Source organism: Fusarium oxysporum, chromosome 1 (genome assembly GCF_000149955.1).
Source record: "Fusarium oxysporum f. sp. lycopersici 4287 chromosome 1, whole genome shotgun sequence".
In the NCBI taxonomy this organism is placed as follows: domain Eukaryota; kingdom Fungi; phylum Ascomycota; class Sordariomycetes; order Hypocreales; family Nectriaceae; genus Fusarium; species Fusarium oxysporum.
Window position 1 is genome coordinate 1,565,992 of NC_030986.1, and position 13,342 is coordinate 1,579,333.

Genomic DNA, 13,342 nt, shown 5'->3' on the forward strand with positions numbered 1-13,342 from the left:
TCGTTTCCATTTCAGTCTGATTCTTGTTCTTGAAAAAGTCTCCTCTCCGGGAAGCCCTGGCCCCGGGGGTTTGTCGGTTGCTTTGTGCTGATTGCTTGATGCCGTTGCGGATGGGATGGTTGCCCCATAGCTCTTAAATGGGACTCGTTTGCTTTTCGTCGAATTGAAATCAGTAGCGGCAATTCCAACTTCGTTATTTACCAGATCATAGACGACATAGGCGGATCGAAGAAAGGTGTTGCCAAGTAGGTACAGATCGTTGGTGTCGTTTTGTATACCAAAGGTACATATGTTCTCGCCCTTGTAGGCGCCGGATTCAAAGACTGGCATATTGGCCGCGTCGCTGGTCATGGAAAGAACGAGCTCATCCATCCCTACACTGATGCTAGGACCGTCAGGGCCTGCGAATCCAAATGTGAAATTCCCTTGGTTCCTGCCATATGCACATGGTAGAACAGCTACCCCATAGTATGGCGACCAGACAGCACCAACTTCTTCCCAGATCTCATGAGCCAAATCTTGGGGAAGGTAGCTCAACGTGGTTCCAGAATCGAGAACGGCCTGAATAGGGAAACTATCGGAGGTAAGGACATCGCTGCCGCTGGAGCTAGTGGCGACCAGTGAGGTCAAGGCCACGACGAAGTGGTAGTAATGGCCATCCAACTTTTGAATATCGATTCGGTGCATATCGCCCACGTACTTTGCTGTGTCAACCCCTCCGAATAGAATACTGCCGGCTTTGGCGTCTAGGTCGTTGAGCCACACACTGTAGGCGATGGTGTTGATGTAGCCTGCTTGGTACATCGCAACAGGAAGGTTGGGATAAATAACATCCGTGGTGCTGCCCGATGCCTCGTTCTTGGCGTAACCAACGCCAATCAACCCATATGAAATGTTAGTCTTAATAGCCAATCCCATGGTCAGATTGTTGATGACAGCGCCGTCCAACTCAAAGTGATCTTCAAAATAATCGCCCTTGACGTAACTGTCATCTACAAAGGTGATGCCGAACATTCCGGGCGCGACATGTTTGAATGTCTTGGACTTATCGGGGTCAACTGTCAAATTGTCAATAATGAAGCATAATACTTGTCGGGGGTGCCATCTTACAGCTTCCAAGAGGGCAACCACTTTTTCCATTCTTGTCGTCCTCGCAGATATCTGCACAGTTCCAGGGAACCCATACATCACTACTCCCGGTATCGAGCTGAAGGGTAATATTCTGAGGTGGATTGCCGATCGTGACCTCAGTAAAGTAACCTCCTTCAGATCTGTCATTACTTATGACCTCTTCATATGTCGTTTTGGCGCGACGGGCCAAATGTGGTTGAGGATGGCGACCCTCAATGTTCCACTGGATGGTTTGGGCTTGCACAAGACCCAATGTCGAAACCAGCGAAGCACCCACAAGGGACGACTTCATTGCAGCCGCAAGGGAGAGGCAGGCAAGGGCCAGGAAGAGATGAGTTCAGGAATGGCGTTGGACGGAGTAACGCCACCCTCCTCCATAAGGTGAATAGGCGCGGGGCCAACCAACTGAGTTATAAGAATACTGTAAAATGGCAAGTGCCTTTTGTGTATGAATAGGTAGGTCAGAGAGTAAGGATTTGAGACGTAAGTTGAGTTGGGTTGAGTTGATAGGTATCAGTTTGTTTGAAGGGCGAGGTAGTGCAAAGAAGCGCTTAACAGCTAGGTTGGTTGCACTAGGACATAGGACACAGCAGGATGTCGCAAGAAACGCCAGCTAAGGAAACACAGGGTAAAAGACCCAAAGATGGGACAGATGTGGTGGAGCATGGGACAGCTGCAACTGTAAATGCAACTGATGAAAGAAGGGAATTCTGGAGAATATAAAAAGAACAAGGGTAGAAAGGAAAACGAAGTAACGAATCAGGGTTAACAATGAGTGAAAGATTGTCGATTGACAGGAGAAGATGGATGAAGTGGAAGAAACGGCACGGGGGCCACGCAAGCTTGGTAACAAACGAGGAGCACACCAGACCAGACTCGGGACTTTCCCACTTGGATTACTAGTAAACTATGACCAACTCGGGAACTTGCCTCTTGACTTGAGTGCGTGCACGCTGTAGCGCCAAGATGTCTCGTTGACCCTTGCGCTAAAAAGGGTGAGTCGTCAGCGTCTCTCTGGACTGGGATGATGGGCAGAAACAAAACATAAGACGCAATGGGCTTGTGGTGGTGGCCGTTTCTGTCTCGCGCTTTCTGTCACCCCTCAGCTGCAAATCCAAGGATCTGTGGGATGATGCGCTAGGTGGGCGGGTACTAGTTAGTTGTTTGAGGCTTACGAAGCCCGGTGCTAATTAATTATTTTGTCAGTTCAAGTTCCATACGATCGGAAGCTAACAATATCCGTCAGCGTCAAAATTTCTACTGCCTTATATCACTTGCTAAAGTTACCATGGATCAATTTGACTCTACACCTTGCTTCTTGTAGAAAGGTACGGCTATGACGGCGTGTTGTAATTACCGACTTGAAAATTACCAAACATCAAAACTCTTGGTATCTCTGGATAATACGAGATTTGTACATGCTCGCAGACCAAGAAGAGCTGCCAAGAAGTGATCATCATCGCTATCGAATTAGAGTGCAGACTTGGAGACTGTACCTGGCAGATCAATTAACATTCTGAAAACAAAATGGTCGATCTGTCAGTCAAAATCGTTGGATTTGGCCCTTGTCTCCTGTCGTGTAGCAATCAACACTTGCATTCTCCCACTTTCCGTGTTGCCGTGCGAGTATTTGCACAACCCGTTGAACATTACCTACCAGCTGACGACGCCGCCTTGGCCAAGTTGAGTTGTAAATGCCGCTGATCCGTGCAACTCGGGGTCACTTTATTCAATGCAGTTCGATATGAACCAAATGCGAGATTCAGTGGAAGCAATTGTGTTACCTCTGGGCTGCCTAACTATAGTAAGTTTGCGTCGATGTAAGCACCCAATCGCTTCAATCCCTCGACTAGAACATGTGTCTCACAGACATACCCCATTCTTATGTATCCCTTAAAGTCCTCGTCCTTCCCAAAGCATTTCGAACCTGCTACAAACAAGACATTGTTCTTGCTCAGCAGGTCCAAGCAGAAATCAACATCGTTTATGGGTTGGCCATTCTTGATGAAACGAACAAATGCTGTCGTACCAGCCGTGGGCTCTACCCAGGAACACACGGCTTTATAGCGTCCGATAAACTCTTTGACCAGTTTCGCATTGTTCCTCGCCAGGGTCAAGTTGCGATCAACTAAAGAAGGGAGAACTGCTGGCGATAAGGCGTATCTCGCGACCTGGTCATCGATCTGGGAAACGCTGATTGTGGTGTAGTCTCGCGCGGCCATGATGGCTGAAATGATGCACTTGTCCTTGCTCGCAATCCAGCCGACCCTAATCCCAGCCAAAGCATATCCTTTGGACATGGATCCCGTCGTGATCGTTTTTTCATAACCCAAGGACGTAGCAGGCTTCGGTATGTCAATTTGACCAGAGGCCCCGCCATGGAAGAGTGGGCGATAGACTTCGTCAGAGAATAGGATGATGCCTTTCTCCTTTGCTATTTGAGCAATGCGACCCAGTTCACTGTTATGGATAGGTGCACCGGTGGGATTATTAGGATTGTTTATGATAATCATCTAGGACAACAGTAAGTAACGATTTCTTTGTACCACTTGAAAATCTTCACCTTTGTGTTCTTTCGGATGAGGTTGATCAGCCCATCCACGTTGGGAACGAAGCTCTCTTCTTCCTTCAGCTTCCATAATGAGACTTCAGCTCCAATGCTTCGCGGAACCTCATATAGCTGCTGGTATGTAGGATAGACGCAAACTACGTGATCATTTGGCCCAACGAGGCTATACAGGGCCAGGAAGTTGGCACCGATCGCACCTTGTGTAACAACAATATCTTCTGCAGCAAGTTTTGTGTCTTCGGTGCTGCACTGGGCAGCTATTCTCTCTCTTAATGCGTTGGAACCGGGGATAGGGCCGTATGTAAGTTTGAGTCTTGTATCAATGGGACCTTGTGCTTTGGGGTCTTTGCACATGCCGACCAAGTCGTCAATCGATACAGACGCAGCACACGTCTCAGCAACGTTCAGGGCCCCAGGAGTTGTCTCATACTCGTCCATCCATTGTTCAACAGCGAAAGGTGCAATTCGAACCATGTTGAGGAAACCTTAGATGTGGTCAGACTCTTATGACTGGCCGATTCCGATTCTTGTAATACTTGTTGATGGCGGTATCGGCCTTTTAAATGGTACCTACTTCATGTGAACTGATTCAATGCTGACTTCAAGGTTGGTGGACCTGACAAGCCCCACATTCACACGCCCTTCTGTCTCGAAGCGCCATTCAACGTCATAAACGCCTTTTACTTTGTCAGGTTGGGCAATTAACTATGGATTCACTGATCTATTGGGGAAATTGGTCGTGAGCCACTGTCATAGGGCTCTGTGAATACCTCGTCGAGTCTATTGTGTGCAATCATGAGGTGGTGGCAGTGGTTGCTGGCCATGATGATAAGCTGCCTGAGAGCTTCCCCGCAAAGCTTGATCGAGAACGACAGGGGTAAAATCTGGGGATAGCACCGCTAATAAAACCTCTAGGTAGCTTCCACCATATCACGGGTATCACTCACATTTGGATACCAGGTCAAGTATCGTTGTAAGCCATCTTATGATCCTCGTGCGATATCTCCAGGTCTCTCAATTCAAGTTGGTTAGAAGGTTTGTATGGCGAAAGCATCCGTGAGTAGCGTTTTCAAGCGGCCAGTATCAAAGGTCGTGGTTTATAAGGCGTCATGAGACAGTTCAATATTCGCTACGACATTTCATGTTTCAACTCGACTATAGGTCGATATATATTTATAGTGAGGTCAATCGAGCACTGCATGTTACATGGCCGTATCGATGTAACAGTGTCAGCATGAATGTGCATGATATGTCGTCAATCCTGTCTAAGGCAGAAGAGCGGTTTGGCGACCTGGCGTAGTTTTGGCACTACTATATGCATAATAACTGCGATCCGGGATCCGGGATACGAATATTACTACGTAGTAATTGTTCTGCCGCTATACGGTGTCTAGTCTATAAGACAAAATGAGTTAAAAATAAAAATACATTATAAAAAAAAACAAGCCTAGGGTAGTGAGATTTGTTGAGGGAGTAGGTGTAATCACAAGACGTGTTAAACGTTCATAAGCTGGAAAATTTAAAGACGACAAGACCTACGAACACTAGTAATTAGTAGATAATACGTTCACATTTTCGGCTCAGTGTTGGTCGATGGTGAATCATGGACATCTACTAATGTATAGTCTTGAGCACAATTTGAGCTAGACTTATCATCAGCTCGGTTTAGTGACGTCAGACCTCTATCTGAAACACCAATGCGTGTCAGCGCATGAAATACCCTCATGACAACCGTATTTTCGTTCCATACGTGCATAGGAGGCTTGTCATCAGGGATATTTGATACGTGGGCAAGACAATTATTTTCATTGGCCGATTCCGGCTCAAGAAGTGAAGTTGTCATGCCCTCCATATGCTGGTTTGGACAGCCTGATAGCTCTATCGGGCCATGAGACCCATATTTAGCGGCTATGCCAGCCACTCATAATTTACCCTTCCGCCAGCTGCACGTCTCCAGTACCTGCCTAAATGGAACGCGGGGCGCCACTCTTCGGTGAAACAGCTTATCCCGGTCGCGCTCATAAGCGTCGGTTGTTCAACAAACCAGCCTCCAACATCAACATTGTTCTATCACCAGACTGCATCGTATTCCCATCGCTGCAGTTATGGCTCCTTCTTCTCTGAGGAGCCTCCTATTGGGAGCTGTGGCTCTTTGGCCTGGTCTGGTCATGGCTTCCCAGAACTCAACTTACTCTCAGGCCGACCAACTACGGGCACAGCTAGCTCTCATGGGTGATCGACCAGATGGCTGTCCTCCTTGGTGCGTCAATGCGATTCCGAATCTCCACGAATTTACATTGCCCATACTGATATATCTATAGCTTCAACTGTCTCCTTCCTGCACATACATGTGCTCAATACGCTGGTTGTAATGAGTTCAACGGAAAATGCGCCTGTCCTGAGGGATTTGGCGGTGATGACTGCCTCGAGCCACGTGCGACCTCCTCCCGTTATCATCAGATAAAACTCGACTGACTATCTCTATTAGTGTGCGGCTCACTTCCCAAGGGAAAGGACCGCCCAATGCGATCTGGTGCATCGTGCGATTGCGACGAGGGCTGGACTGGCATCAATTGCAACGTCTGTACTGACAATAAAGCCTGCAACGCACTCATGGAAACCGGCGAAGGCGGTGTCTGTTACCAGAATGGTGAGGTTGTGAATCACAACTATCAGATCTGCGATGTCACCAACGAGAAGATCACGTCTTTACTCGGCAAGCAGCGTCCAGAAGTCACATTCACCTGCAAACAAGAGGATCAGACTTGCGATTTCCAATGTGTGTTCAAACCCTCCTCATTCGCGCACGCTGCTAACCTTTGTGCGAAGTTTGGGTAGATGCTATCGAATCCTTCTACTGCCATCTCTCCGAATGCGATTCGAGCGCCGATTGGGAGGAAGAGAAGAACACAACTTCCTACAAATGCAATAAGATCAGCTGCAGCTGTATTCCCGATCGAATGCTTTGCGGAAAAGATGGATCCATCGATCTCACAGACTTCCTTGACCAATCTATTCAAGGTCCAGGACGATTCGAATGTACTCAGAAGCATGGCGGTACTCACGACTGTGCTTTCAGAGAACCCGAGATGGACGCCTTGATTCTTGCCCTAATTGGCGACTCCAGCATTCTTCTTAGCTGCCACGCTGGTGAATGTCTCTACGAGACAGAGGTTCCAGGATATAAGCGACCCGTCAAGAAGATTAACACACCTCTTATTGCCGGCGTGATTGCGGGCTGCTCTCTCTTCTTGGTTGCTGTTATTATCTTGACATGGTATCTGTCAAGGCGCAAGTTGAGCTATGGGGCTATTCGTTTGGAGGACTCGGACGACGAGAGTACGAAACTGATGACCGACCACAAACCCGCTTCACTCTACTTTGACGATGTTGCGTACACTTTGAATGGTAAACAGATTCTTACTGGAATCCGTGGTATCTGCAAGCCTGGAGAGGTCACCGCCATTATGGGTGCGTCTGGAGCAGGAAAGACAACATTCCTCGATATTCTCGCACGAAAGAACAAGCGTGGACAAGTTCATGGCAACTTTTACGTCAACGGCGAGAAGGTCAACGATAATGATTACAAGAATGTTGTTGGGTTTGTTGATCAGGAGGACACCATGCTCCCTACCCTTACCGTTCATGAGACCATTCTCAACAGTGCTCTACTTCGACTTCCTCGCGACATGGGCCGTGCTGCCAAAGAACAACGTGTGGTTGAGGTTGAAAAGGAACTCGGCATTCATCATATTCGCGATTCCCTGATCGGTTCTGAAGAGGGCAAGGGGCGTGGTATCTCGGGCGGTGAGAAGCGACGTGTAGGAATTGCTTGCGAACTGGTTACCAGCCCTTCGATTCTTTTCCTCGATGAACCGACCAGTGGTCTCGATGCCTACAATGCGTACAATGTGGTTGAGTGTCTCGTCACTCTGGCGAAAACATACAAACGAACCGTCATTTTCACAATTCATCAACCTCGATCCAACATTGTGGCACTCTTTGACAGACTCGTGCTGTTAGCACAGGGACGTACCGTTTACTCTGGTCCTTTCAACCAATGTCAAAGTTATTTCGACGGAATCGGCTACGAATGCCCCCCTGGTTTCAATATTGCTGATTATCTTGTTGACCTTACCATGCATGCCGGCAGCACTCAATCTGTTGATAATGGCACTGTCGGCCTTGACAATAACAGTGTTGGGCCAAGCAGCACCCGTGCTATCAAGTCTGTGGCAAGCATATCAGGCACTACTTCGGGAGACGACGACGCCAGCTCGAGCCGACCTCAGAATCGACGTAGAGACTCGGTCAAGGTTCGCCAGGATCGCGAGCTCTTCACACGCAGAAAGACGGTTGACACTGCAGCCTCCTCAGATGCTGGAGGTGAAGACAACGGTGCCTATCGCCTTCATCAAAACCCTGTCGACTCTACTACCGCAACCCTTCTTGAAGACCCTCATGACTTGCCTCCAGCAGCAGCCACTGGTACGGACCTCGACATTATGACGCGTGCATTCATCCACTCGGAAATTGCTTCCTCAACACAGGATGAGATCCAACGAGCCATTCGCATCGCGCAAGATGCCAATGGCTCCAACGCAAATGGCTACACTGTTGAGGGACCCAATGTTCATGTCAGTGCTGTTGGAAAGGGCTATGCCCGAGTTGGCTACTTACGTCAGTTCATCATTCTGTCTCAGAGGACTTGGAAGAACTTGTATCGAAACCCGATGTTGATGCTTACCCATTTCGCTATCGCCATCGTGCTCGCCGTTTTTTCAGGATATCTCTTCTATGGTCTCACGGACGACATCCCCGGCTTCCAGAACCGACTTGGTCTCTTCTTCTTCCTGCTCGCTTTGTTCGGTTTCAGCACACTCACAAGTCTTAACGTATTCGCCACCGAACGACTTCTTTTTGTTCGCGAACGTGCCAACGGTTACTATGCGCCAGCCACTTATTTTGCGGCCAAGGTACTGTTCGACATAATACCTCTTCGAATCGTCCCCCCTATCCTTATGGGTTCCATAATCTATCCTATGACTGGCTTGGTGGCCGATTCAACGCACTTCTTCAACTTTATATTGGTGCTGGTACTCTTCAACATGGCTGCTGCGGCTGTTTGTCTCTTTATTGGAATTGTTTGCAAGGATGGCGGTGTCGCGAACTTGATTGGCAGCTTGGTCATGCTTTTTAGTCTTCTTTTCGCTGGCTTCCTCCTGAACCACGATGCCACTCCTAAGGGTGCTCTTTGGCTCCAGACGCTGTCGATTTTCCACTACGGCGGACATTTGCTTCTCAATCGAATGTAAGTCTTCAATGAAGCCATGTCCAACAATACCTAACACTCTACAGCTTCTCGGTGACACCCTCGAGCAAGGCGACCCTGAGATCCACGCCATTCTCAAGCGTGTAAGTCACTTTCCAATACACCAATTGATCCAATCTCACACCACGTCTTCATCATCTTGTCTTACGCTGCTATGCATTTCTTGCTCGTCGAAAGACGATAAATCAGCATAGAGGGATTGGTCATTGTGTAAGGCCTTAAAGTTAAGGGGAACGATGTAAGTGTCATTGCTTACGGTGATAATATACATAAGATGTATGTCAGGCATACGTGAGTCATACTGGGCGTTTGGATGGGGGCACGTTCTCGTTCTTTCCTGGGCTATTGTATCAAGTCTCACAATATATGTAGAATCGCATTTTAAAGTACATTTTGAATGCATACATGAGTCCGTGGTAGGCCGCTTGAAGACGTGATATTTGTCATAGTTACAGTAATACATGAATACAAGTTGTTTTTACAAGCCAAAGGGCATGATCTATTCCATCTTTCCACCAGTGAACTCCTCGGCAATTCTCTTCTGTCGCTTGACGGAGCGGTCGTACTCGGTTTCGTAAAAGTCCATAATCTTGGTGGATACTCCTGTTGTGGTTTCCAACATGTTGCCAATCGATGTTGGCTTGCCCCAGACGTCCCATGTGTTCTGGGCTGAACCATATCGGCCGATGTCAAATCCTTGCTTGTGGAAGAAGTCTTCGGCAAATATGGTCTCAATCTCTTCCTTGAGCTCACTCTCATTGACAATGAAGTTGGAGGCATTGATGTAGAGCTCCATCAACGCATCGCGGCGAGCCTCGCGCTTAGCTTCCTCAATGGCCTTGACCTTGACGCGGCTTTTATGGGCATGAATGAAGCGTTCAGGGTCAGGGTATGTCTTGGTGTCCAAAACTGCCTTCAGCACTGTGCTACGGGTGAGGCGATCGTCCTCTCGCTCGGGGGCCTTAACAGCCCGGTGGTTCTCGAGAAACTTGTGGCTCACACGCTCGTTCTGAACAGCATCACGACGGTTCCTTCGTACCCAAAGTTCCTTCAAACCAGTTTCCAGGTTCTGCCGACGGGAATTGGCCATTGTTTGCTTCCATTCTTGTGTTTCGTTCTTGGGTTTTTGCTTGTGGGCCGGCTTAGGAACGGTTTGCTTGATGTAATCGGCTCGAATCTTGCGGTCACCCTCCATACGAGGGAAGATCTCTCGAGGTACGGGGAGGTGACCTCTGACCCGGGGAAGTTTCTTCTCTTCGGACTGGGGTGGTGTAGGCAAGCGGATATATGAGGGAGACTCGGGAGGGACTTGTTCGAGAGCAGGAGCCGAAGTGGAAAAGGCTCTTGAGGCCACGAGGAACTGACGAGCAGCCGCCCTCGGGCATGAAGTTGTTAGGCTAAAAGACATTTTGAGAAGAGCCTCGGCCAGGTTGAGCACTGAGGAACTCGAGTTAGATCGCAATTGACGCCGTTCCCCCGTCGTCAAATCGGCTTCTGCAGAATCAATCACCAGCCTGAGAAAATCGACGTCGGATCAAATTTGCGGATTATCTGGTTCCGCGTGCGAGACCCCTGGCATTTTATGGCCCCGCCACCAACCACCGCAGGAGGTTAGTGGGGCTCTTCTCCTACTAAGAAAAAAAAAGTTCTGGAGGAATAAATTTCTGGATTGTTCATCTTCTTCCTCTCTCTTCGTCTTTCTTTGTCGCCAGTATCCTCGACCAAGTTCCGCCATTTTTTTTTCGCCATGGGTACTGGAAAGAAGGAGGCCACCCGGCGTGAGCGTCAGGGTAAAGGTGGTGATGGTCTCAACAATGTCAGAACTAAGGGAGAGAACTTCTATCGCGATGCGAAGAAGGTCAAGCACCTTAACATGTACAAGGAGGGCAAGGCGCAGAGAAACGCCGAGGGAAAGATTGTCAAGGCTGCCTCCTTTCAGTCGCGCGACATTCCTAACGCCCGCATCGAGCCGAACCGCAAGTGGTTTACCAACACCCGAGTCGTCTCCCAAGACACCCTCAACGCCTTCCGTGAGGCTATGGATGAGAAGGCCCGCGACCCCTACCAAGTTCTTCTCAAGTCAAACAAGCTGCCCATGAGCCTTATCAGAGATGGAAAGGACACTGAGAACGGTATCAAGCAGCACAAGGCCAAGATGACCGTCGAGACCTCTCCCTTCGCTGAGGTCTTCGGTCCTAAGGCGCAACGCAAGCGAGTCAAGCTTGGTGTTAGCAGCCTGGATGACCTTGCTGGTGACACCGAGAAGAGCATGGATACCTACCGTGAGCGGCTGGAACAACAGAAGCTTCTCAGCGGCACATCTGGTGATCCCGAGACTCTTGGAGACACTGATAAGCCTCTCACTATGTCGATTGAGCCTGTTTTCGACAAGGGTCAGAGCAAACGAATCTGGAACGAGCTTTACAAGGTCATCGATTCCTCAGATGTGGTTATCCACGTTCTCGATGCCCGAGATCCCGTTGGAACAAGATGTCTCAGCGTCGAGAAGTATCTCAAGGAAGAAGCCCCTCACAAGCACTTGATCTTTGTTCTGAACAAGTGTGACTTGGTCCCTACCAGTGTAGCAGTAAGTTTTTCTTCTTTCTTCATCTCCCTCCTCCTATACCCCAATGTTCTTTGTCAGGATTTGTCCCTTTATGTACCATGGGACCTGTCTGTTATAACATTGGGAGAATAACCGCCAGTCTCGACTGTCGTCAACGTCTTGTTGTTCGGCTGATGTGTGCCGTTTTGGTTACCATCATGAGACAGGCCAAGTGTCCGATTGAGTTGAAGTCTGCCTATGCCATTAACCAATTACGGGGCATCGATTGCATACTTCTTAGTGATGACACAAACATCTTGCCGCCTGCAATTTATGTTCTTTATCTTTATAACTTTGTTCGAATGCTAATTCGATGTAGGCTGGATGGGTTCGGAGTCTCTCTAAAGAGTACCCTACTCTTGCTTTCCACGCTAGCATTACGAACTCTTTCGGAAAGGGTTCTCTCATTCAGTTACTTCGACAATTCTCTTCCCTCCATTCTGATCGAAAACAAATCTCTGTTGGACTGATCGGTGGACCCAATACCGGAAAGTCCTCCATCATCAACACTCTCCTCAAGAAGAAGGTCTGCACTGTCGCTCCTATCCCAGGAGAGACTAAGGTCTGGCAATATGTCAGCCTGATGAAGCGGATTTACCTAATCGACTGTCCTGGTATTGTTCCTCCATCAAGCACTGATTCGCCCACCGACTTGGTTCTTCGAGGTGTCGTGCGCGTGGAGAAGGTTGAGCACCCAGAACAGTATATCCAGCCTCTGCTGAACCGGGTCAAGCAGCACCACATGGAGAAGACATACGAGCTTAAGGGATGGACAAACTCTACTGAGTTTCTTGAGCTCCTGGCCCGCAAGGCTGGACGTCTTCTCCGTGGAGGTGAGCCTGATTTGGATGGTGTAGCAAAGATGATTCTCAATGATTTCATGCGAGGCAAGATTCCATGGTTCACACCTGCGCCAAAAACTGAGGGTGAAGCGGACGGTAAGGTTGGAAACCGTGAAGGTAGACTTGGAGAGATGCCTCGAAAGCGAAAGCAGGAAGAGACTGTCGAAGATGAAGATGCTTCTGCCGAAGCCCAGCTTCAACGAGAGGCTGAAGCCGCTGAGAAGGCCGAGCAGGAGAGCCCTGATGGTTCCGATGAAGAATCAGAGTTTGAAGGCTTCGGCAGTGACACTGAGGAAGCACGATCAAGAAAGCCTTCGTTTGGTGCTACTGTGGATGGTGAAGATAGTGATGGTGAGAGCGCCGACAATGATGTGATATCTATCGGTGGCTCTGAAGTAGAGGATGAAGAACAAGAGGAAGAGGCACCTACACCTGCAGCTAAGCAGAGTAAAGGAAAGAAGATAAAAGGCGGTCCTCCAAACAAGAAAAGGAGGACATGATCGGCCTGGAGTCGATCAAGTTATCATAGTCTTTATCTTCATTCGAGGTACCTGCTTGCGCATCCTCAACCAAACCCTTAATGATACCCACGTTAATACTTGCACACCCTGAACTTCGCTCTTGAAGTGACATGACCTCTTTCTCAACTCAGATAAGCAGAATGGCTGTTGGCTTTGTCTCCAATGCCGCTGAGCTATGTCCTTTGTCTTCAGTTCAGGGTAAGTTTAAGTAGCTTCTAGTTATTAATTATAATACCACCTCTGCAGAATGAGAATAAATATAGTAGTAGACCAATGCTAGTTATAATATATAACTAAGACTCTATAGTTCTTAATATAAGTCTTTTAATGCCTGCTACTTGT

The 13,342-nt window shown here is 48.4% G+C and overlaps 5 protein-coding genes across 5 annotated transcripts; 2 read left to right on the forward strand and 3 right to left on the reverse strand.

Moving 5' to 3' along the window:
- Window positions 1-133: 133 nt before the first annotated feature.
- FOXG_11325 (uncharacterized protein) lies at window positions 134-1,922 on the reverse strand (the record flags this gene model as incomplete). The annotated part of the gene is made up of 3 exons (XM_018390922.1): window positions 1,111-1,922; window positions 202-1,058; window positions 134-151 (listed from the first exon to the last, which is right to left on the reverse strand). Exons 1-3 carry the CDS (start codon window positions 1,421-1,423, stop codon window positions 134-136), a joined length of 1,188 nt encoding a protein of 395 aa, XP_018249479.1. The 5' UTR covers window positions 1,424-1,922.
- Window positions 1,923-2,825: 903 nt separating this feature from the next.
- Window positions 2,826-4,306, reverse strand: FOXG_11326 (uncharacterized protein). The gene is made up of 2 exons (XM_018390923.1): window positions 3,695-4,306; window positions 2,826-3,644 (listed from the first exon to the last, which is right to left on the reverse strand). The coding sequence occupies exons 1-2, from the start codon at window positions 4,172-4,174 to the stop codon at window positions 2,931-2,933; spliced, it is 1,194 nt and encodes a 397-aa protein (XP_018249480.1). The 5' UTR covers window positions 4,175-4,306; the 3' UTR covers window positions 2,826-2,930.
- A 1,380-nt stretch (window positions 4,307-5,686) lies between these two features.
- FOXG_11327 (ATP-binding cassette, subfamily G (WHITE), member 2) lies at window positions 5,687-10,565 on the forward strand. The gene is made up of 4 exons (XM_018390924.1): window positions 5,687-5,960; window positions 6,022-6,134; window positions 6,189-6,479; window positions 6,530-10,565. Exons 1-4 carry the CDS (start codon window positions 5,806-5,808, stop codon window positions 9,013-9,015), a joined length of 3,045 nt encoding a protein of 1,014 aa, XP_018249481.1. The 5' UTR covers window positions 5,687-5,805; the 3' UTR covers window positions 9,016-10,565.
- Window positions 9,306-10,565, reverse strand: FOXG_11328 (uncharacterized protein). The gene has a single exon (XM_018390925.1). The coding sequence runs from the start codon at window positions 10,438-10,440 to the stop codon at window positions 9,532-9,534; it is 909 nt and encodes a 302-aa protein (XP_018249482.1). The 5' UTR covers window positions 10,441-10,565; the 3' UTR covers window positions 9,306-9,531.
- A 58-nt stretch (window positions 10,566-10,623) lies between these two features.
- On the forward strand, window positions 10,624-13,331 carry FOXG_11329 (uncharacterized protein). The gene is made up of 2 exons (XM_018390926.1): window positions 10,624-11,619; window positions 11,957-13,331. Exons 1-2 carry the CDS (start codon window positions 10,780-10,782, stop codon window positions 12,977-12,979), a joined length of 1,863 nt encoding a protein of 620 aa, XP_018249483.1. The 5' UTR covers window positions 10,624-10,779; the 3' UTR covers window positions 12,980-13,331.
- The last annotated feature ends 11 nt before the right edge of the window (window positions 13,332-13,342 follow it).